Below are 12,194 nucleotides of genomic sequence, written 5' to 3'. Positions count from 1 at the left end.
TATCATAAAATACATCTAAGTATGTATTGTTTTTCAAAGCAAAATAGTTTTGGAGCATAATGAATAAAAAAGTTTCTCCAAAATCTGTAGCAATTCAGCTAGGAAAAGGAAACGTGCATGAAAATGTGAGTGGCGGTTTAATCTCAAATAGTTATAGTAATATGTAGAACAGATGATGAAACATACACACTGCTCTACTGAATGCAGGGATTGGGAAAGGCAGGGGCCACGGGCCATTTTGCACATTAGAATGAAAAATTGCCCATTAAAATTTAGAAGTTTACTATTGATACAAGGGCAGTGACAAGGAAATGGCTAATAATCCTGAAAATGGCCCATTGTCAAAGTTCTCTTTGCCAATCCCTGTTAATGTATCAATTTGCTTTCCACCAAATATTTGGTTTGAAACATTTACCGAAAACATGGTCTGTCAGTCAAGAGAGGTAAAGCAATGTGTCCAAACACAACTCACAATAAGCCGATGTCGTTCTCTCCTGCGACTCGTGTCCAGACCAATCTCAAAATCCAGCGACTTTGACACGGAAGCCTCGTGCTGTTTGCGTATGATGCCCCAGCGATTATGAAGGACTAAAGCTGACTTGGGAAGGTCGGGGTCATTAGGGTTCTTCTCGGTTATCAAGGCAATGTGCGACTTCTGAAGGTCCTGAGGCTTGTAGTCTGGTCCCTGCCAGGGCGGTCTCACATCCATCAACCGACCTATCAACCATTCAGTTGTCTCAGTCTTATCATCAGTCAACCATTCAGTTGTTTCAGTCTTATCACCAGTCAACTGTTCAGTTGTCTCAGTCTTATTATCTGTCAACTATTCAGCTGTCTCAGTCTTATCACCAGTCAACCATTCAGTTGTTTCAGACTTATCACCAGTCAACCGTTCAGTTGTCTCAGTCTTATCATCAGTCAACCATTCAGTTGTCTCAGTCTTATCACTAGTCAACCATTCAGTTGTCTCTGTCTTATCATCAGTCAACCATTCAGTTGTCAGTCTTATCACAAGTCAACCATTCAGCTGTCTCAGTCTTATCGCCATTCAACCATTCAGTTGACTCAGTCACATCACAGCAAGTAAGTTTCCAAAACGACCAAAACATCATGAAATTACAACAAAGACTAAGATAAATGTCTTGTTGCATGCTACTGTACGGTAGACCATGGAACATTCATATTCCCAAAACAAGAGTGTTAACTTGCCAGTATTAAAGCCAAGGTTTGGAGCTTGACCTTTTGGAATAATTTGTCTCTTCGAAAACTGACTTATAGGAATGTGGACTAAAGCTTGTAGCAAAGTCCGGCATAAAGCCATTTCACAAAAGCAACATCCAGGACTGGCAAAAACATGGCTATTGCTACGGTTACAACAATATCAAGTACATTTATATACTTGAATACTACTCTTCAATACAATTTAATCCAAAACACTGAAGCTTTCTCACAGAGATAGAGATGCCATGCTGACTGCTCCATGTAACTGTTACGTACAGTGTTACATGATACATGGTCTGTGAAGATGCGGGTTAGAGCTGATCTTCAGTAACCAATGCTTGTGATAAAAGGCAGCTAAAGAGATCAGGTGGTCAGACTCGCTGATTTGGTGGACACGCCATTGTATCAACAACATCGATGCCCCTGCTGTTGTTCACTGGACTGTCTGGTCCTGACTGCTTATTTAAAGGCCGCTGCCATATAACTGGAATATTGCCGAGTGTGACATTAAACTGAACTCACTCACTACTTAGTACTGTACAGCCTGTGAGCCTCCATTATGTTTCAGTGAAATACTATGTAAATAAGCATCTTAATGCTGGTAATCTCACATTTTGCTTTATTGACGAAGTCAGGTTAGAAAAGTTAGTATGAAAGAGCAAGGGTTAAAATTGGACTTCAAAGGGTCATAATAATATGCTAGTGATGTGCCTTGTCATTCTTAAAAAGCCCCTTGCATCCAATTACTGAGGCCAAAATGTCTGTTTCTAATGATGTATGCGGCACCATTGAGCATCTGTGATGGAAACTAAGCGCTCTACAAGCCAATTATTATTTTTATTACACAGTGACTTACGACTGTCTGATGAGTCAAGTCGGTTGGGCTTTGTTCGGACATGCTTCTTCTTCTGCCAGCGAGAACCATCTGATCTTGTGCCATAGAGGTCATCCTGACAGAGAATCATGATCATCAATTTTGTACACGTTCTGAAGGGGATTCAATTATTCTGTACATGACAAGTATATGGTCACTTACTTCGTACATTAATTTTACAGGGCAGTGTCATTCATATTGTACATGCAACTCAATTCACCACTCCAGTAAGATTAGTGGATTAATGTCATAAAGTAGTCATAAGGTGCATATGGTATAGGAACACATGGTATTTCATTATCACAAGAACGTCAAATGGCAGTTTTAAATAAAGTCACGTTAGCCATTCACTGGGATAAACTCTCCAACAACGACTTGGTTGCCATAGCAATACACACAATATGAATCAATGAGAGAATTCCCTCACCATGCCGCTCCCTGAGACGTAGTCAAGTGTCTGGACACAAGCGATGTAGTGTCTCTTCCATGCCCCATACTCATTGTCTGCTGATGTGTAAGGGAGGAACCAGCCATACTTCAGACACTTGCTCGCCCACACCTCATCCTATGAAAACAATACCCACTGGTCAGTTTTTGACATCATGTGACTTCCTGATGACTTTAATGAGACACTGGATCACCAACATGACTGCTTATCATGCTTATTGTAAAACTTACATAGGTATGAATACTTTGTCACATGAGTCACTGGACACATCAATAGACATGCTGACAGAACAACTTATTGACTGACCACAGTCGTAGCTACAATGAGTTTGTGAAATGAGCACTGTGTACCAACAGACTTGCTTTCATGAAGCAGCCGGGAGTAAGGTTAACCTTAACTCTTTAACATTGCACTAAGGTTACCTCAGTGACTTATGATCAGTGCTTTGTGAAAGGAGGCTCTGTTCATTAAAGTAGCTAGACCACAGTTCCCACTAATTGACTAGTCATTTGCCTAAATACCTTGGAAAATTTTCTTTATTCCTATTCTACAGAAAAAAACTATTGAATCTTTTACAGTTATGTCTTCATATATGTTTAGACAACATATTAAAGTACATGTAAATAATATAAAAAAATGGTGTTTGTTCAGCTAATTTGTGACAGCAAAGTGAATGTCAGCTTTGGCAATCTGTCAAAGGTCTCGTCTCTTGGACCGTTTCGTGGCACTACCCAGTTTTGTTGTGGTATTTTGAAAGCACCTGAACTTACAGACTTATGACAGACATAGCTCAGTCACTTAGATATATCTGCACTAGACAAAAAGATACATGCACATTGGAGCTTACGACAGTCGTAGCTTAGATAAATTTGTGAAATGATCCCTGTCTACCAGCAGACGTGTTCATTAAAGAACTTACAAACTTACAACAGACATAGCTCAGCCACTTGGAAATATCTGCACTAGATACAAAGAGACATGCACACTTCGCAACTTACAACAGTCATAGGTACAGTATGTTTCGTAAAATGGGCACTATATACCAACAGAAGGGTTCATTGAACTTATAGACTTTTCACAAGCCATGATCACTTTGTTAACTGAAGCAGTGGACATTAAGAAATCTGCTCAGTGAGGAACTTGTAGACATAGAACAGTTGAAGCTGCCATCAGTTTGTTAAATGAAACAGTGGACAGCAAAAAGTTTTTAAAAAATACTCGTTCAGTAACTAAAATATAGACTTAAGACAGTCGCAGCTACGATCACTGGGTTAAAGGAAGCAGTGGACACCAACAAATTTGTTCTGGGAGGAACTTATTGACGTAACACAACTGTAGCTGTGAAAGGAGGCTGTGGACACAGACCTGCTCAGAGAGGAATTTCCAGTGCCAGGACACCTGGGCTGCCCGACTTAGACTCTTAGGTTCCAGGAAGGAGAAGATGTAGACAGACAGGATTCTGGGAAGGACGGTGGTGAAGTCAAGATGTTGCAGAGGAACGTATTCGCGGAACCATTCCTGGACAAACTTCTTCTGAGATCGTTTACTCTGATGGAAGATGATGTCAAGGAAACGCTTTCTCTGCGAGTCAGTCCACAAGTCATACTGAAATGTTGAAAAACGGTGATTGTGGACCATCTCAACAGAAGATGACACAAAAGCATCTCCCATTTTGGCACCCTGAGCTCAGCTATGGAGACACATTTAGTCAGTACAAACATGTTCATTAGTCTATTCAGTCTGTGGTTAGATTTTAGTCTCAACACTCTGTTCTTTTTGTTGCCACTTATGACAACAGTGGTATGCTCAAAACCAGGTGTACTCCACCTGAATGTCATGTTTTGAACATTGCCTAACTGTATTACGTACATGTTATTTACAGTCCTGGGTCCTGTTTCACAAAGCCCTCTTACCGGTCCAACCTCGTTATAGCAGGTCGTAGACTACCTCTTACTTTTTTTACCCCATTTCACAAAGACCTCGTACATTTACATTGTGTCGTACACAGCCCAAAATTTAGGACCCCGATTGACTTGTCATAAATGCTTTAGGAGGTCGTAGTACAAAGATGGCGTCAACAATTATGGTATTGTAAGTGATTAGAACACGCAAACTAATAAGGCCTGAGATGTCGAGATATAGATTTCCCGGGCATGTTGTTTTCTAACTGTGCAGAATGTTAGAGACCCACCATTTTTTACACAACACGAAATCATGATTCACAGCATTATTTGGTATACAGTATGATTTCAAATGTGAAAATCGGACAATTACAATGACTACTTAATTTGAAAAATAACATGCTAACGGTCACTGATATGTTTTTCAGGATATTACCAATGAAAAATCTGAAACCGTGCCGATAAACCTAGAATCGGCTGGGATGCTTTTGAAAATATAGTCACACAAACTCCTAGGTGTGCTTTCCGCCATATTGAATTGTGTTTACAAAATCTCGTTTCACGAAGGCCGGTATTGAGGCGCCTACATCACAAATATTCCATAGTCAGCTGTGACAAACGCATCACTGAATTACCGATACATGTTCACATGATACTACATCTGGTCTTTGCCACCAACACCAACAGTCTAGATAAAATGAAACGAAACATACTGAGTGTGAAAACAAAGACTGCACTAGTTTGAAATGTAAACAAACAAAAATTCCAATTTTACAGTGTGTAGGACTTTATAAAAATATTCCGACATCCAACCGGCTATTCATTGCTTTGAATGGCTCATTACCTTTATGTATGGGAAGAGTGTCATAGCAGGATAGAGGAAATTAAAATTAAATATAATGCAAAGATTTGACACATAAGTAATTGTCAAAATTTCTGTGCAGCGTGACAGCATAACAGAACCAAATTCAGAACAACTGTAATTATCAGCATTTCTGACTTCTTCTAATACTGACAACAAAAACGATGAAAACATGTAACAACACACAGATAGTTAGAGTCACTCTGATTACTTACATATATTTATATTCAAACGATCCCTGAATCAAGAGGAGAGTACTCGCAAATCCTACGTAGCCTTGTCAGCGAAGCCACCATTTTGCAAGAAATATCAGTCATCAGTTGTGATGTCATACCTTATTGTGCCATTTCTTTGAGGTGAAGGTCAGATGAACAACAGTAAACAAAAAAGTTTCCAATTACACTTTCAATCCTATGATGTATATTTTGCGTATTGTTAAGATATTTTTTCATGAAGCCAATTTCAGTATCTACCTTTATCCTTGTTCAATATCACATCATACGTGGACACAGGGTATATGTTTCCATTTTTTTAAAGGTTTTGATTGATTGAATAAACGTTACGAAAGAAGTTTGGTCTCACTCTATGCATTGCTATGCAACAAAGCACCTCTTAAACGATATATGACATGGATTTAGGACCCTGTGGATACGACGTCTTTGTGAAACGGTCGTAAAGGAGGTAAGGAGAGAGTTGTAAACAAGGTCGTATGGGCTACGACCTCCTAAATTTAGGAGGTTTTTGTGAAACTCAGCCCTGGCTTTTACAACAAAGGTACCACTGAAGTTTACAAGTTTACAGAAGTTAAAACACTACTCACAACTGGCTGAACCAGTTGATTTCAATGCAACATAATCATGATAATGACACCATTCTTAAACTAATATCGACAATCTGTGGTAATCAATTAAAAAATCTCATCATGCTCACTGCATCAAGAATGTAAAGTGCATTAATACTGTCTTACCCAGTGTGAAACTAGATCTCTTCTCTCTTTGAAAATCTGAAACAAAAGACTGTAGTATGAAGGAATGAAGGTGGTGTCATGGCTGTTGTGACATTATATAGTAACAAAGTGATTGTTTACATTTTACAGCATTCAACCTGCATTTCCTGGGATCAAAAGGTTATTAAATTTCACTTTCATCATTGTATACTATAAAATCCCAATCAAATAAAAGCAACTAAGCCTTTTCCATGGCCATGATAACCTCTCTTTGTCCAATGTGTGATTATGACAACATCAACAAGTTAATGTATCGCCATCAGTAGAGTGTGTTTCAACAGCTGGTACATGCGAGATATACACTGGTAGCTCTCAAAACCTGAAGCCCTCCAATCTAGCATGCTCTAAATATCAGCACTAGAATTTGGTCAGCTTATTAATTTATGATGAATTACACGCCCTCTAACCCAGCATCAGTCTGTTCTGTATTTTGGCAAAACAAAGACCACCCAATTGTCTGTTTGTACAATAATTCTCACAAGCATTATCTTTAAGGTGACATAATCCCTGCCGCAAACTATCAAATCAAACTTCATGCTGAAACCTTCAAAGTGTCGCAGTGACCTTGAAAATGATGTGAAGGTCACCAAAATCAACTTGGCCCCATTGCCATCCCTAGATTTGGAGTCAAATATGAAAAACATCTAGCAACTGGTTCTTGAGAAATCTCGCTGACAAGGGTAAAAAGTTAAAGTCCCCTTGTGACCTTTGAAATGAAGGTCAAGGTCACCACACCTGACCAGCACCTTTCTCATACTGCGCTGAACCTAGGTACTAAATATGAAAAGACTGTAGGCAACCATTCTTTACTTATTCCATTTAGTACGTATGGACGGACATGCATAAGTACGTACGGTTGGACGGATGGACGGAGCCTAATTCTATGTCCCCCACTTTGCGCTAAACGCATAGAGGGGCATAAAAATATCTATCCCACCTGTTCGTTGGACGGTTTGTGTACGACGGGTGTCCAGGCACTGTTGTATGTTCTCATCTTCAACGTGCCTACTTTGTCATTGGTTGTCTTTTCCCTCCTCAGTGAGGTGGTACGTCCAAGGATCTTGCTGTCATTGCTTGTGATCGCAAGTTTAGTGGGAACTTTCTTTGTCTTGTTCATCGGGGTTGTCATCCTGTGTTTAAATGGGTGAATGAGTTTAGTGTAATGACGTTTTGGCAATGTTCCAGCATTATCATGGTGGTGGACACCAGAAATAGGGTTCATGCATTGTACCTATGTTGGGAATCAAACCCAGGTCTTCGGTGTGAGAAGCGAATGTTTTAATCATTAGGGTACCCCAATGCTCCTTCACACATTGTACCTATGTGGAAAATCAAACTTGGGATTTAGGTGTGACAAGTGAACGCTTAAACCACAAGAAAACTCAACTGCACTGTGTTAGGCGTGAGTTTAGTTCAAATCATATCAAGCTGCTCTGACATGTGAGTCTCATTGTCTGAAGAGGGAAGTAAACCTGCATTGATGCTGATCGCAAAAGTGGTGCTTGAAATGTTGAATAAAACATATTTCATGTGAGTAATTATTAAATATGGGGTTGGAAATCGGAGAGCACAACCTAGTGATGAAATGGGAGTATACCTTTGATGGTGGCGATATTTAATTTGACATGAAAAATACTTTTTTAATCGAAGCGCGGGAAGTGCGTTGCCAACCTTTGCTCACTTCGCTCGCATATATAAAGACTGGTCATGTTCTCTATGCTGCGCAACCACATTTACACTACAGTTTGCCTGTGTGCTGATATTTGACAGTCAAATTTGGTAAAACACTCAACAAGGGCTCTATTTGTTGACCAACCTTGAAAAATAATTGCTAACCTGGGATTCGAAACTACAATCATAGATTGTCGAAATGAATTGTGATGCCTCAGACAAGTTAGACACCTGTAATATCATTAAGTCAGAAACAGCTTTAATACATTAGAGATGCCAATAGTCATAGTCAATAAATAAGTTATCTCGTCATGATGGTATGTGCCACTTTTGGATGCATATCTCAGTAGTACTGGTTTGAGATAAAAACTCAATACTTACGCCAGACCAATTTTATTTCTTGTTTTACAGATTTTCTGAGAAGGCAGGGGGGAAAAAAAACACAAATAAAATCACCAGTCAGTGTAATATTCCTTCTAAATATTAAGAGTATTTTACTTCTGGTGATTTATGAAGCATATATTCAGCAAAAAAAAAAGCCAAAAAACATTTACCTTGTAAGTCTGGCATATAAAAACATAAAAATTTTATTTTTTGAGTGGAAAATTTTTTTCAAATTCTTAAAAAATATGACCCACAGATCAATAAAACAAGAAATATATTTTGAAAAAGACCAGTGTTCCAACACCAGAGACCAAGCAGTACATATTCCCTCAACATGCATACCTTTCATTCACTTAATGAATAAATGAAAATATACTCCCCTTTTTCAGCATCACTTCTAAAGGACATTCTGTTATGAGAGTGTATTTTCTGTAAATTGATTAAGTAATAATTATTGTTGGGTCACAATGCTTAGAGTGAGTTTTGAGTGATAGTTATTATGGATCGCATTTCGTATCATAAATGTTGAGTGCTGTTAGTATTTTAGCGACAGACCTTTAGTGTAGTTTTCTAGAGTTACCTCCCATTGAGAATGTTTAGACTGAGGTAAACATGGTGCTGGCAGAGAAATTTAATGGCGATGTCATATTGAGCCCGAATGTTCAAGAATTATTGACTGTGTATGTAAAGGCTGGTTGCTGTGTTGACACGGATTTATTGGAGAACATCAATCTGCCTTACCTTTGTCAACGCTTGACCAACGTGACCACTGCCTGACCGCGGGCTGTGTTACATTCAGTATTACTGTTTCTCACTCTCACACCAAGACTTAGGTGAGTTGGTATTATATTTGTGACCCATTAATTTAGATCCGACTCAGTTGCATTGTACGTGAAACCTCTATTGTGAATTTTGTAACTTGCTCTTTATTTGCTCGATACATATTACCGAAAACTTTAGACTTGTCAGTGTTATATCTTGCTGGTTCCTAGGGGATTCTTATACCTGTTGTCATGGCAAATTATTAACCATAACAATTCACAGAGAGCAGATATACAGTCTGAGAGTTTAGCCACTTGTCCACAGCCTGAGTCTAGTGACATTATATTTAGTCTAGTCAATGGAATATAAATTAACTCTGAATTCTACTGAAAACAGTAACTACCAAAAGAGCCAATTATATATAAGTATAATAGTTTGTTGTTACAAAAGTCTGGGCCCAGAATCTATATCAATATCATGAACGTAACAGTACTTGCTGAAATGAAATATTGCATCTGTTACCTGTTACAACACATTGCAAATGACTTTACCAGCATAACACTGGTTTGTGAATGATAAATAAGGATCTGACAATCCAGTGACTGATGCCAGAAACAAACCACTCTATCTTTAGCTATGGGTTAAACATGAAACTTGTAGGGATGGTTAAAATAACTGTTAATAAGAAATACTGCCATTAGGGAAATTATTAAGGATTATCCACACGAAAATTGTGCTATTGATAATTATATATGTTTAATTTCGTGATCAAATCCTTTTACAATTTTCTCACGCAATATATAAATTTAGGACATTATTCAATGCCTGCTCCAAAATTACGTTCAGAATTACGTTTGTTAATAGTCCATACTAAAACATATCAACACACACTAGATGAAAGTTTGTAATTTCTTTCTGATGTTTTAGCTAAGTATTACATCTCCCATATTTATCAATAATCAATAAATATTTCACTAATGATTATCGATCTGTATGACCTATGTAGATGGCCAGCCCTGGAAATTATAAACCCAGGTACATAAGCAAAGTTTGTTTTGATAGACAGAATGGAAGAGAAACATCAAATAGCTTGAACATGAACTTGAATAACTTGTGATATTATGTTCACTCAGTGACTATATTCCCCTTCTCTGCTTTTCCTGTCAAACATAAAACAGTGATATTCATAACAAAATACATATGGACTGCACAATACTGAGAAAAGGAGGGGTACACGCATCATTTTCACCTGAGTTTCAATGGCCATTTAACACCCCTGCACAACCCCCTGGATCTGCCTATGAGCATATATCACATTCACTGATATAAAATGAGTTCTAGAATAGCCAAGGTACATATTATGCCAATGAAAAGGTGAACAAACAATTCAAATATCAGATATCTTCCACTGCTCTTGGCTATAGCATCCATCATAAATAATTTGTCTTATTGGTTGCCAATCTCATTGAGGCCTACAACGGTCCTTAGTAATGACTGTCTGTCGGTCACGCTACATCCAGTAACCCAATACATCCCTAACTTGCATGCTTCAGCCTCATCTGTTTTGTTACATAACAAATTAGTGCTAATTTCCAGGAAGACAATTACTGATACCGCATCAATCACATCCGGCAGTGTATCACGCTTCACAGAACACATTACTTATTTACGTTGTTACATGGCGGAGGAGGCTGGAGCACTTCTACAGTATAGCCCATGCTGTAATCCTTCAGTCAGTCCATATTTAATGAGAGATTTGATTTAAACCGTTGTCTAGGCAACAGTTTCATGTTATTATGAAGAGAGATAATGATATGTATAAATCTCTTACATGCCTTTGTTTTGAAGTGTGCCAGTGTGTTTATAACATGTTCACAGGTGTGTTCATGTGCTCCTACATGCTACATGTCTGCTGGGGTGATAGGGTAGCCTCGTGGTTAAGGTGTTCACCTGTCAAACTGAAGATCTGGGTTTGATTCCCTATAAGGGCACATTATGTGAAGCCAATTTCTGGTGTTCCCTGCCATGATATTCCTTGAATATTGCTAAAAGCATCGTAAATCCCATTTCAATCACTCATATTACATCTACAGGATGCACATCAAATGTAAAATGACTTAATGTTGACAGGGACAGGGGTTAAAAAATCCTATCACCCTATGCCCAGGACAAGTCAGCTGTCACTTTGGGCAATCAAATAATGGTATCTTACTTGTCCTTGGAATATTATATCAAATTTCCACTTATGATTTCAAACAGCAAATAAACTTGGATTTCATTTCATATCTGCGCATAATATAGCTACTACATTTCGCAATAATAGTAATTTAGAGCTATCAGGCTTTTTAAATTTATCACTCTTCGATAAATAATCCAGTAAACATTAACATCAAACATTGAGTCATAAAATCAGGGCAACTGGAAAATTAGTCATGACAAGTTATTTTCTTGAATTCACTTGCCCTGTGGCAAGTCGCTTTTTTAAAAAATTTTGAAACCCTGAGGGATGAATAGCAACTTGCATATATTGTAATATGTTTCATTTAAAACAACATTCCGTTCATATCCAATGCTTACTTGACAGCACAAAGAGTTGTCTTACTGTCACATTAATAACAAACACCAGTTTCATTGATGAACAACATGATTAGTTAGCATTTATTTATCTGAAACATACAGAAGCGTATTAGGGCCATGGTGAAAAATGTTTTTAGTCTCATTATCTCCTACACAGGAGATAATAAGTTCTGCGTAGGAGATAGTATCTCCTTTGTAGGAGTTAGTATCTCCTGTGTAGGACTTGGTATCTCCTTTGTAGGACTTAGTATCACCTATGTAGGACTTAGTATCTCCTATGTAGGATTTATTATCACAGTAGGACTTAGTATCACCTACGTAGGACTTAGTATCTCTTATGTAGGATTTATTATCACCTACGTAGGACTTATTATCACCTATGTAGGACAGCAGCAGTTCACATGCATGATATTTGCACATGCAATTTGATGAATCATCCTCGTGCAATTAATCAGCATAAGGTTTGCAGTTGTTTCCCCCAAGTTGGT

The 12,194-nt window shown here is 38.2% G+C and overlaps 1 protein-coding gene across 1 annotated transcript in view; it reads right to left on the bottom strand.

The window, feature by feature from the left end:
* The window catches only part of LOC137286201 (epithelial cell-transforming sequence 2 oncogene-like), an 86,714-nt gene that overhangs the window by 72,290 nt on the left and 2,230 nt on the right, over positions 1-12,194 (bottom strand). The window contains exons 2-7 of the mRNA XM_067817917.1: positions 7,250-7,442; positions 6,274-6,309; positions 3,909-4,148; positions 2,523-2,660; positions 2,078-2,171; positions 473-717 (exon numbers count right to left, since the gene is read on the bottom strand). Of these exons, the coding sequence (XP_067674018.1) occupies positions 473-717; positions 2,078-2,171; positions 2,523-2,660; positions 3,909-4,148; positions 6,274-6,309; positions 7,250-7,441 (945 nt within the window). The 5' untranslated portion in view covers position 7,442. The remainder of the gene's footprint in view (positions 1-472; positions 718-2,077; positions 2,172-2,522; positions 2,661-3,908; positions 4,149-6,273; positions 6,310-7,249; positions 7,443-12,194) is intronic.

Source organism: Haliotis asinina, chromosome 6 (genome assembly GCF_037392515.1).
Source record: "Haliotis asinina isolate JCU_RB_2024 chromosome 6, JCU_Hal_asi_v2, whole genome shotgun sequence".
In the NCBI taxonomy this organism is placed as follows: Eukaryota; Metazoa; Mollusca; class Gastropoda; order Lepetellida; family Haliotidae; genus Haliotis; species Haliotis asinina.
The sequence above is the reverse complement of the archived record's forward strand: the minus strand, read 5'-3'. Positions and strand labels throughout refer to the sequence as shown.